The 13,604-nt window shown below is 34.1% G+C and overlaps 1 protein-coding gene across 1 annotated transcript in view; it reads right to left on the bottom strand.

The window, feature by feature from the left end:
- LOC121408140 (E3 ubiquitin-protein ligase Su(dx)-like) overlaps positions 1 to 13,604 on the bottom strand; it is a 92,781-nt gene that overhangs the window by 38,973 nt on the left and 40,204 nt on the right. The window contains exons 4-6 of the mRNA XM_041599468.1: positions 9,316 to 9,440; positions 8,817 to 8,954; positions 1,024 to 1,248 (exon numbers count right to left, since the gene is read on the bottom strand). Coding sequence (XP_041455402.1) covers positions 1,024 to 1,248; positions 8,817 to 8,954; positions 9,316 to 9,440 — 488 coding nt within the window. The remainder of the gene's footprint in view (positions 1 to 1,023; positions 1,249 to 8,816; positions 8,955 to 9,315; positions 9,441 to 13,604) is intronic.

A 13,604-nucleotide genomic window follows, 5' to 3' on the forward strand; every position in this document is an offset into this window, starting at 1 on the left:
TTTAGTCAATTTTTTTAATTTTCCACAGTCGCACATCACTTTTTCAGGTTTCTCAAGAAGATTAAGCTCCAGATAAGAAATAAAAGAATAATTTAAACATTTACCTGTTTTCAGTAGAAATGTCCATGAAAATACTTTTTTCAATTTTGACCTTGAATTTTGAAAGTTACACCCCTTTACCATGAAAAAGACAATTATAGCCTCATAAATGTAACTAATAAATTTGAAACAACTTAAAGGTCAAGTCCACCTCAGAAAAATGTTGATTTGAATCAACAGAGAAAAATCAGATAAGCACAATGCTGAAAATTTCATCAAAATCGGATGTAAAATAAGAAAGTTATGACATTTCAAAGTTTTGCTTATTTTCAACAAAATATATTATATGAACGAGCCAGTTACATCCAAATGAGAGAGTCGATGATGTCACTCACTCACTATTTCTTTTGGGTTTTTTTTGTTTGAATTATACGATATTTCAATTTTTACGAATTTGACGATTATGACCTTGTCTGAAGCACAAAATGTTAAAATAATGGAATTCCACGTGTTCAGGGAGGAATGAAACTTCATTTCACATGACAGGGAAATAAAAATATTTCATATTTCATATAATAAGATAGAAAAGAAATAGTGAGTGATGTCATCAACTCTCTCATTTGGATGTAACTGACTCGTTCATATAACTATTTTGTTGAAAATAAGCGAAACTTTAAAATGCCATAACTTTCTTATTTTACATCCGATTTTGATGAAATTTTCAGTGTTATGCTTGTTGAATTTTTCTGTTTTTATTAAAATCAAGTTTTTGTTGGGGTGGACTTGTCCTTTAATGCATTGACTACTAAAATCAGTTTGTCCCTGTACCAAAACCTACTGGATTTGGCAGTATGCAGTATTCAACAGGTTAAATCCAACTCTTGAAAATTCCATTAGCCAATTTCAAGACAGTAACATTTGAAATAACTTGAGAATAACTTTAAAAACTAGTATAAGCCAATAATGAACAGCTAATATTATTACCAGGAGTGGGTCTACATTCTCTGGATGGAGGTTGTGATGGCCTAGGAGGACCAGCCCGTCTCCTAGCTCCAGACGATGATGAGGGAGAATTATTGGCACTACCACCAGAGTCTGATTGTGTTCCAGACATAGCGTTGGCTAAGGCAGCTATCCGACCATCTGATCGTCCATTAGTCATTCCCTCAACTCCACCCGATACCTCTCCATTCACTTGTGATGACGGACCTAAAAGAAATTCATAACAAGTATTAAACTTAAGCCAAACCCCCATCAGTCAAATAAAAAGTTGTTTGATTCCAGTCCTAACTGTTCCTTGAACATCAGCTGGCCACATTCTGCCCCCATAATTTGCAATGCTATCAACTCGTCAAAGCCTCTTTAACAACTAGCTCATCCTGCATCTTGCAAATGAAATTTAACACAATTTTTTTTTATTTCAGCCCACTTGACATAGCAGTGAATTCTATTGGTGACATAAATTGAGGAAACTGAATTGAAATTGATGAAGAAATGACAGAGAAGCATTTTTTGTGATTTATGAATAACTTTCATATAAATCAGCAAAAATAATTTTCTGGTCAAAATGTCTAAATTCTGTGTAGAACTTTTGTGAAGTTCATGTAGCTCTCAGATGGAACAAAAAAAATCAAAGTCAGTCAATACATAAGAAGCATTTTTTTTGTTAAAAAATATGCATAAAGTAGCATATTTAATAAGCTTCAAAATTTGAAATTTTGTATCCCCACCTAGAACTATCATATAAAGCAAACAAAATAATAATTGATCAACAAATGAAGGAGAAAAGGCAATTTTTTTTATGAATAAATTTTGCATAAATCAGCATAAATAATTTTCTAGTAAAATTTGTTGTGTGGAAGTTTGGTGACCCTCATGTAGCTCTATCAGATGGATGAAAAAAATTAAAACTGGTCAACAAAGAAAGCTAAACATTTTTAGCAATTATGAATAAATTTATCATATAAATAAGCATAAACGATTTTCTAATCAAATTTCACAATTCTGTGTACAAGTTTGGTGAACCTCATGCATATGTGATATGAAGAAATCTTGCATAGATTAGCATAAATTAGCATAAATGATTTTCTGCTCAAAATTTCAGAATTCTGTGTAGAAGTCTGGTGAATCTCTTCCAGATGGGAGGAAAAACAATCAAATCGGTCAACAAATTAAAAGAAGCATTTTTTGTGAATTTTAAAAAATACTCATCAATTAACTTCAATCAATTCAAATTTAATTAAGCCTATAAAATCGATTGTAAATCTTCGTTTCTGGTTGGAACATTATACAGGTAGATGCCTTATTGACATTGAAATAAACGTACAAACATTAAGATAAGATATTCAAATTGATTTTGAAAGTGATGAAATGAGTATCGATTGTAGTGTAGTGCAGGTGACATGCACATACTCATTTATACATTGCATACAGTGCTACAAGGTCAGGTGCGGGAAGGGACAACTCGTGAAGACGACATTAAAGTGCACAGAGAATGCTTCACAGTCCATTTGAAAGTTGTCTCATTCCATTCTGGGTCGATTAGCACTGGGAATGCTTTGTCATGTTTGTCAATTTGAAAGTAGTTTCATTCTATTTTGGGTCGATTATCATAAACATTCTCAAGGTAATTACACTACAGGGAAAAAGAAACTTGGCATGATTTTGCGGGATGCGCATTTTCCCATTAGGCACTTTTTGATCAAAACACAACGCAATCTCGAAGCAATCACGATGCAATCCCGTCATTTTTTGGCCACTTCAAAATGGATAACGGGATTTTCAACCCGCAAGAATGAGTATTTACACGCATATCAACCCGATAGAAAATCCTTAATTCCCAATAGACAGCGGGCCACTGCTTCGAGCACGCGCATCAAACGCATCCCCGATATAAATCCATGTGCGCAGCTCTTGACCGAGTGACCCAGTTATAGCTAAAGTTACGTCTTTGGCTTAAAGGACGAGTAGATTCTCTTTCCAATGTTTATTTACGGAGCTAGCTCCATGATTTATTCTCCAGTGTTTGTTATCAATGACGTCTTCCGTTTTAAGGACGATTAGATAATCCTTTTTTATCTTTCATTTTCATCTTTTCTGTAATTTTATAAAACTTTAATCAGGTACGTATTTCATGCAAAGAATGAGTATTTTCATAATTTTCTGTTCATCAATTATGTGGGTTTTTTTTATTTCATCAGTTATGTCTTTTATAAAAGATTCGCTTTCCATCATTTTCTGTTCATTGTTTTTTTTTTAATCATTAATACGTTGTTAATTTAAAGGACGAGTAGATTTGCTAACCATCATTTTGTGTTCATCAATTCTGTGTTTTTTTTATTTCATCACTTACGTCTTTTATTAAAAGATTCGCTCTCCGCCATTTCATGTTCATAAATTCTGTATTTCTTATTTTATCAGTTACGTCGTTCATTTAAAGAACGATTAGATTTGCTTGCCATCATTTTTCTGTTCATTATTTTTTCCCATTTAATCGGTTACGACGTTCATTCAAGGACGAGTATAATTCAGTTTTGAGTTTTATTATGGCCGTTATGAAATAGAGATTGTAACAGAATTAATCGTAGTTATAGAAAATTCAAATAAAAACACAACCTTTGATATACGAAATCCATATTAAGAATGGAACAGAGATGATTATATTTGCTAACCATCATTTTTTTGTTCATCAATTCTGTGTTGTTATTTTCATCACTTACGACTTTTAATCAAAGAAGATTCACTTTCCATAATTCCATTATTTTCTGTTCATTAATTCTGTATTTTTTTATTTTATCAGTTACGTCGTAATACGTCGTTCATCCAAAGGACAAGTGAGATTTGTCTCCCATAATTTTCTGTTCGTCAATTATGTGTTTTTTTAATTTCATCACTTACGTCTTTTATTCGAGGAAGATTTGCTTTCCATCATTGTCTGTTCATTGTTTTTTTTTTAATCCGTAATACGTTGTTCATTTAAAGGACGAGAAGATTTGCTAACCATCATTTTCTGTTCATCAATTCTGTTTTTTTTTATTTCATCACTTACGTCTTTTATCAAAAGATTCGCTTTCCGCCATTTTCTGTTCATAAATTCTGTATTTCTTATTTTATCAGTTACGTCGTTCATTCAAAGAGCGAGTAGATTTGCTTGCCATCATTTTTCTGTTCATTCTTTTTTTTTTCATTTAATCGGTTACGGCGTTCATTCAAAGGATGAGTATTATTCAGTTTTGAGTTTTTATTTATGAAGTTATGAAATAGAGATTTAGAATCAAGTTATTGTAACAGAATTAATCATATAGTTATAGAATAACTTAAATAAAAAACACAACCTTTGAGATACGAAATCTATTAAGAATTGAACAGAGATAACTATATTCGCTAACCATCATTTTTTGTTTATCAATTCTGTGTTTATTTTCATCACTAACGACTTTTAATCAAAGAAGATTCACTCTCAATCATTTTTCTGTTCAATTCTGTATTTTTATTTTATCAGTTACATCGTTCATTGCAAGAACAAATTTATTCCCTTTCCATCATTTTTAGTCCCAAAAACTCTGTGTTTTGTTTTGATTGTTTCATCAGTTACGTCTTTTATTCAAAGAAACGCTTTCCATCATTTTTCTGTTCAACAATGCTGTATTTTTATTTTATCAGTTTCATCGTTCATTCCAAGTACCAATAGAATGCCTTTCCATCATTTTTCTCTTCATCAATTATGTTTTTTCATCAGTTACGTCAAAGAACAAATAGATTCGCTTTCCATCATTTTTCTGTTCATCAAATCTTTTTTTTTTTCATATTTAATCAGTTACTTTGTTTATCCAAAGGACGGGTGGATTCGCATTTTCTGTTCATCAATTCTGTGTTTGTTTGTTTTTTCAGCTACGCTTTTCATTCAAAGAACATGTAGATTTGCCTACCATCATTTTCTGTTCATCAATTCTGTTTTTTTTAATCACTTGTATCCATGGTTCATTCAAAGAACGAGTAGTTTTACTTTCCATAATTTTTCTATTCATCAAGACAGACATTGTACCTTGCAGCACTTCTTAAGAGGATTTGAATAGTAAATGGAAATGATCAAAACAAATTTTCAAAGCCTTCATTTTCTGAAAATAATAAATTGTTTAAAAATAACGTGATAAGTAATTTTCCTATATTTCCAAATTTTCATAACATAATAAAGCACACTATCAGTAGATATCATTTTCAAGAGACCAAACATTTTAATGGAAAGAGGGGTGCGATATTCCAAAGCTGGTATCATATCGTAAAAAAATTGTAATAGGCCTATCTGTATTTTGGTGTATTTTTTTTTGGGGGGGTGGAAGTCTGATTAATTTTAAAAATATTGTGTTTGATATGATGAGTGTTAAGTCATATCTATTGGCATACATAAATAAACTGATCAATTTTATCCTGCTTAATGTTGCGGCATAGACCCCAAACGCCCTTCAAAGCATTATCATATTTTGTGCGAATAAAATCTTTCATCCACCCAACTGATGTATAGTGAGTACAATATAATGTGTACAACTTGTTATAAAGTTTTGTGTATTTTTCTAACAACTGCGGATCGAATGCTGAGAGAGAATATTGGGGATAATGGGAAATAAAATGCAGAATCGTGTGCAGGACACGGAGAAGATGATAAAAAGGACAACTCCATATTCCGTATATACGTCCGACCGGGACATTCATGAAATTTTCTGTCCCTGATTTCTTTTACTTTTGACAGTCTGTGCACTGCAAAAATTGCGGTGTTAATTCAACACCAGTCTGGAATCTATATATGACCACACTAGAGAAGTGTTAAAAAAAAAATCGGTTTGGTTTTGGAATCATTCCAAATATGCGTTTATACAACACAATTATTATTAATAGATCATCGATTTAAATTGAAGCCGGTGTTGTTTCAACACTTCTTTCGTGTGGTCATATATTCCAGACTGTTGTTCAATAAACACCGCAGTTTTTGCAGTGTGGTCAGTTTATGAAAATGAAGTAAAACTTGAGAAAAAAGGGAATCGGACGTACAAAAAGGTTGATAATTTTTTGGAATTGTCCAAGAGGAAGGGAAATGAGAAAGGACCAGGTTCAGGACATGGCTAAGAAGTCAAAGAAAATTATAAGGAAAATAAAAAAGGAATAAACTACAAAAGAGGAGGAAGAGAAGAAGAAAATATTTCGCACTGTGCAATGGTCTCAATCAAAATGAACGTCTCTTTTATCATGTTTATTGCAGTAAACATGGCAAATGCGTTTGTTTCCGAACAATTTGTTTTGGTGCCTTCTTCAAGATCTCAAGTCGAAATTTTTGAAAAATATTTGAAAAAAATATTTTAGAAAAGGCAAGTATAACTCGTATCTTTCACGTCGTATATCATATTTATATGATTATATTTTTACCTCACAACTCTTTACGAATACGAACCTTCAACAATTATTCTTAGATTATCATTTCTTATACCTCTTTACCATGCCGTGTGCTCTAAGATCCAAGCGAATTTCGTATTATTTCGAAAGTGTAGTATCCGATTTTACGTTATAAATCATATCGATATGATATGATTTATACTTCAATACATTTTACGAATCCATATGTTGAAAACCTTCAACAATATTTCTAGATTATTCATACTTTTTATCAAGCCAGGGCGCTCCAATATCCAAGCGAAACTCGTATCTTTCGAAAGCTAAACATGATTTTTTAACTCCAAATTCTTTACGAATATGTTAAGAACCTTCAACAATTTCACATAATCATTTTCATATATTTCGATATGGCTAAGGTGCTCCAATATCCAAGCGAAACTCGTAGCTTTCGATAGCTAAGAAAAATGATTTTACGTCATAGATCACATGGATATGATTACTTTCTTCCTTAAAACTTTTTACGAATTATGTCAAGAACCTTCAACAAAATTAATAGATTATCAATTGTTTTCATACACTTTAATCCTACCAAGGAGCTCCAATATCCAAGCGCAACTCGTATCTTTCAAATGCTGAGTATGATAATTTCACGTCATAAATCATAGCTGACATGATTACGTCATAACTCTTAACGAATAAAGAACCATCAACAATTTCTAGATTATTTTTGTACCATTTTATCAGGGTCTGTGCTCCAAGATCGAAGCGAAACTCGTATATTTCGGAAGTAAATTTGAGTGATTTTACATCATAAATCATATCGATATTATATTTTAACCTCAAAACTCTTTACGAATTGGTTAAGAACCTACAACAATTAAATGGGTGATTTCAAGTTCGGTGTTGACCTTTTGGTGTTGGTGTAAGGTCAATTTTTACACGATTATAACACCAAACATAAAATGAAGATGGTCCCGAAAAGTCAATCACTAGTTGTTGAGATGACAATAATGTGATCTGAATCAGTTATGCAAACTTGAATAAGTTTTGGAGTTAGGGGAAGCAATCAAAATTTCAACACCAACACCATCAGGGCCAACACCGGACTTGAAATAACTCAATCAGATGATTTCTATTTCATAACTCTTTACAAATATGTTGAACTTAACCATTTTATACCCGTTTGTGTCACGCCGGGATGGCTCTATTGTTCCGAAAATGCATCTTTAATATTTCTTATCGGAGAACATAAATTCTGTTCAAAATGTAAATGGACATCTGAAATTGTGAAAGCCTCAAGATAATTTTAAAACATGTCCCGCCTTATAATCATGAATAAGAAGGGTTTCCTCTTTACAAAAACAAAACAAAACACATTTCGGATATTCAATGAATGATCTGTGAACGAAACACGCAATATTCATGTCAGAGTAAAAATGAATTAGCAATGAAATTCGTCAATACAGTTACATTTCCACTTCAATCCTTTTTGTTCAGTTTCGCGCAAGGGTGATCATTCCCTTTAAAATCATTTCCTGTTGTTAAAAGGTGCATGCGCATGTCCTGAAACTAACTTGCGCATACATCTATCGTGCAAAACGCGCGTCAAACCAACGGGATCTCGATGGAAGCATGGAAATCACGTTAGAAGCGGGATGAAAATCACGACCGCGCACGATAAAATCACGACCGAGCACGCTAGAATTTGCGTCTCACTTTTGAGTTTCCCGCTACAAATCCGTTCAAATCCCGTTAGACCATCCCGCACATTTGCCAGCGTGTTTCACGATCCCGAATGCCAAGTTTCTTTTTCCCTGTATTGTATACGGCTGGCTAATTAGCTGCGCTGGGGCTTGCAGAGTGGAGTTGCCAGTCTCCCCGCCCCCAACCGGAGGCCCGCATCATGCTGCGGGCAGACCGGCCAGGCACTTCTTGCTCGAGAGCGGATTGAGCAATCACAAGAAAATGATTCTTCGTGCAGCGTGTCAATTTTCCACTTAACACTCGGCTACAGCTAGCACAAAAGCGCTGATCTCGTGTCACTTTACACTTGTCACTCGGAATACAATGTGCTCACCCTGCGTGTAAAAAATCAGAATACGCAAAAACATGACAGAGTGCGCTCTGGCATGACATTCGCCTGTCAACATGCTGCAACGGCTGGATCTGGCTCGCCGAGTGTCCGCGTGTACTCAAAGATTGCTGACTGGTATTGTATACACAAATTTGTTGAAAAGTTTATTGCAATCCCCATTCTCAGTGATGTTTATTCATGAAGAAACCCTATCCAGCTGGAGCAAGGCTTATTAATGGAATCCTTAAATACACCATTTAGTACGATAGGAAATCGGTAATTTATCCCCTTCCCCCAGTTGGAATGGTTTGTGTCTCACCATTTTGGGTGACTGCTCCTAGTGCAGTCAGGGTTTCCTGGGATATACTGAGGCCATCCAGGACAAGATGCAGTTCCCCACTCTTCTGTGTAGCCTTACCCTCTGACCTTAGCTCTACTGGTAAATGCACATTCTTGACTGCACAATGAGAGAAAATTGGAAAGAAAGACAAAGGGGTAGAAAAAGAAGTTTATTTTTTCTGCTGGGAAATGGTCTCAATCCATTGATACTGAATCGGCTGAAAGCACTACTTTAAATAGGTGGCAACTTTAACAAAGGTTTGATGTTTTCCTTTATCTGATAACTTTTCGGTTTTGATTCCCCATTAAAAGGAATTGAAAATAACCTTGATGTTACAGCACAAAATAAAATAACATACATGTATTCCATGTCAAATATATTGAACATTTGCCACATTGTGTTTTCTTGTAACCCTCTAATCTCAAATACAATAAAATAAATTTTGAAGCATAATAATAAAACAATGAAAAGTTCATACCATTGCCGTTATGCTTTGCAAGAAGGGGTAAAAGTTTAACTGAAGCTGTTCCTAAAGTGACATCGCTTTTAATATTGAAGTGATTCAGAACCTTAAACTGTAACTCTGCTGTTGGTTTGACCAATCTGTGCAAGGAGAAATAAAGTAAACAAGAAATAACATACACATTGTTTAATTAATGAAAATACTTGCACAATGTAAATAACTATATCACTCTTTCTGATGGATAGTGTAATATTCCTCTCTTTTCCACAAACACAAAAAAGTAGGTAAATTTTGACTCATACAATTAGAAGTTTTCAATACACAATACAACAACAGGTTCTGGCGCATGTACATGTATATATTTAAAAAATATAAGAATGGTGCATTGTTCAGTTGTTCCTTAATACCTTGGTCACATTTGTTCTACGGCTGCCGTACGGCGAGTCGAAAACAGCCGTTTTATTTTATTTTTTGTACCAGCTATATACATGATATATCGGTGGTTTGAATAAAAATGAATAAAACGGCTGTTTTCTACTCGCCGTACGGCCGCCGTAGAGCAAATGTGACCAAGGTATTAACAAAGTTGTAACATTTAAATTCATTCGAACAGTACAAGATGAATCTTATGTTTTGGGTCTTTTTCTGTCTCTAAGGACAGGAATAACACTTTACAGTGCCTACATGCATGTATGTGAAATTGCCTGCATTCAAACGAATCACTATGGCTGAATTCACAAAGGTGGTTTTTAAAACCATCGGTTGAACAGTGTTATCCATTAATAGCTCCATGGCTGTAGAAATTATGCTTATTTACCGCGTATATTAAAGAATGTCCGATGCTGATGCGCGCTTTTGTCAGTGTGCTGAATTGACGCCTGTCGCTGTGGTTAAGTACGCTATTTTATTGAATGAGTCCACTGTTTGAAGAGTGGACTCATGAATTAAATAGCATGGATAACCACGGCGACCGGTGTCAATTTAAGGCACTGTGACAAAAGCGTGCATCACTATTGGATATTTTTTAATATACGCGGTACATGTAAATAAGCACAATTTATATAGAAATCTATATAAACCATGGGTTCAACTGATAGTTTTAAAAAACCACCTTTGTGAATTCAGGCCATTACTACTATTACTACTACTATATCCCCTACGGAAATTTCCAAGCTTGCGGGAAGCGTGCGACTAGCTTGCGCAAGCTTGCGGCATGCTAGTAACTAGCATGCGGCTAGCTTAATAAGCGTGTAATATGCGTGCAGAGTAATAGTTAAACGATCTTTTAGCGAGCAGGGACTGTTCGCTAGCATGCACTCGCTTATTAAGCGAGCGCCCTGCTAGTCGCATGCTAGTTACTAGCAAGCGGCACGCTTAAATTTCTGTACTACTACTACTACTACTACTACTAATGCTACTACTAATCGGACGCATCCGAGAATGAATCAACAATGCTACATGTATGTACGCCAGGCATTGCTATCTGACACAGGATTTGGTAAAGAATTGTGTAACATATTTAAAGGTCTCCTTCCTCTGGTTTTATGAGGTACATGTACATGTAGGTGCAACACTAGTCAATAAAAAATAACTTCATTCTCACTATGAAGGGCATTACTTCTGCTTATCATATAAACTAATAATACAATTCTCATCTGATTATAATCAGCCTACTGCTGTTTTTATTCTTCATTTAATTTCACAATTCATTTTCATTTTCTCCAGATTGCTTTTTTAATCTTTCAAAGCTTCACAGATCAAATTTTGTTGACTGTTCTTGATCATTCGTAAATTACAGCATGCCTGCATTAAAACCATTTCTACCAAGACATATCAGACCTTGTACCAGGCATTTTCAGGTGGATTTTTTTTAAATAATTGAGTGACCAGTTGTGAGTGCTGCAAAATTTTTATTTTTTAGAAACATATTGAAATATGAATTTTTGAAATTAGAAGAAGCATTCAAGTGTAATGTATTTTTCTTTTGTTAAATTTAGTCCCCAAATTTGACAAAGGTCAAATTAAATATTTTCTTTGTTTTATTCATGGCATCGTTATAGCCAAATTCTATTACATTTACTCTGATTGATACTTGCATATATTGCGATAATGAAGCAATTCAGCAAAATAAAATTTGACACACTTGTTGTGAAGAAGCTCCACAATATTTTTGTATAGGTTTTGTTTAATACCATTTTGATAATGTATTATTAATTATATAATTATTTTGCAAATTAGACACAATATCTCATAAATTGATGACATTCATGAAAGTTGTCTCATTAATGATTTTTAAATGAGTACTGGGAGCAATTGTAATTTCTCAATGAACCATACATGTATAAATAACACCATGAATGTCATCATTCTCATTTGCCTATTTTGTTCACTTGTTTTCAATGTATTTTATTGTTTTTATCGGTAATCTTGTTACCAAGACAGGCCCATTATGCAATGTTTTATCTCGATACTAGCTTCAAATTGGTGGTTTCTTGCAAACATTAAATGTAAAATATATGAGAAATGTAAAAATATTTATATTTTGTTGTTTTACTTATTTCTTTCATGTATTGTTACTATTGTATTGTTTTACCAGAACTCTTGTGACCAGGAAAGCTAGTGTTATTCATTCCATAATCTTAATTTCAGTTTAAGATGGGTGGTATCTTAAAAACCATACATGCAAATATACAATATAAATGTCAACCATTCATTTTGGCTTACTTTGTATGTATTTTGTTGTTTTACTTTATATTTCTAATGTATTTTAATGTTTCGCCCGCAATCTCTCTGTCTTGTGACCTGTCTTGGAAAGGTTAGGTTGTTTATTGCTTGATCAATTATCATGATCTCAGTTTTTGTAAAAAATATGTCATATTATGACATAGGAAGCTCAAGAAAAACAACCTTTAATGATATTCTTTATCTTGACTCGCCACAAGGTCTACTTGTAAGACTTGCAAGAAATCATTAACATCGTAAATAGCATTCGAAATCGATACACATGTAGTGACATTTGCTGTACAGCAAGAAAATATAAGGACTACACATTGTTACAAGTTATGTAGCATTGAGTTCTTCATATCCTTCTCGACGGATAGATCGTGTTATCCATGAATGAAAAATATATGATGCAAATCCACTATGAACTTACTTCTGAAAGGATAACTATGTGTCAAAATTGAAACTCGCTCCATTGCAGTTAAAAATCAAGTATAGTCTACACGTTACGAGACAAGTCCATTTTCCATGAACGAGCATTCCTGTTCTATTCAAATTCAATTCACAAATCAATCTCAGAAATTTAAAATTTTCATTCATAATTCCTTTCAAGAGAAAATGTGTTGTTTATGTCTTAAAATATCGACTAGCACACAAAATACCCATCAAGAACAAAAACATCGACATCAACGAGTGGAAGCGCCGTGATGTAGCGGTTCTGACTCTCGCCTTGTTATCAGAGGGTCGTGTGTACGAATCCCACCATGGCCTAGCATCCTTTGGCAAGATGTTAATCCACAATTTGCCACTCTCCACCCAGGAGTTAAATGGGTACCTGGTAGGATGTGAAAGCCCATGTAGTATGCCTAGACATGGAGTTTTGGAACTCTTGTTAGAATGCTCCCCAGGGAGTGGAGAACGTGCATACATTGTATGCGGGCATGCAAGGATCCGATGACCTAGGTAATAATATATTTGTGAAGTGCTGAGAGACATCGCTCCGATGTGTTAAGCGCTATATAAATGCGGAATATTACTATTATTATTATCAAAACACGAAAGGCGCACCCCAAAAACAAAAATTTTGTTCAGTTTGAGGCTCAGCAATGGTGCTCAAAAATCACTTTCTGGTGGGGGGATATCAATCAATTTTAATATTTCGGACATTATTGTAATCTAGAGAGATTAAATATTCCTACTCATCAACCAGCATATCTTGACAAGTATCCTCTCAAATTTGGGTCCAGAAATCTTATTTGGGCTCTGTATCTGGAATTAGAAAAGCTACCAAGATGCTGTGTACATGTCCGTGCAACTGATAGTATGGGGAATCAATCAGACTCATTCTGATTATAAAAAAAACAAAACAAAGGCAGACTCGATGCTGATAGGTAAGTCAATGAACCAAGTCCATCCGAATTTCACAGTTTTTGGGTGCCACTCGTACAGACATCTCATGGAGCGAGAGAGAGTTTGTGGGATGGAAATCATGTTTATTGTAAAAATTAAAGAAAAAATATAACGAGAAAGATAAATAACTTTATTTATCTTATACTACACCAGTATTTCACTCCGTGTCCATC

The sequence above is a fragment of the Lytechinus variegatus genome, chromosome 2 (genome assembly GCF_018143015.1).
Source record: "Lytechinus variegatus isolate NC3 chromosome 2, Lvar_3.0, whole genome shotgun sequence".
Taxonomy (NCBI): domain Eukaryota; kingdom Metazoa; phylum Echinodermata; class Echinoidea; order Temnopleuroida; family Toxopneustidae; genus Lytechinus; species Lytechinus variegatus.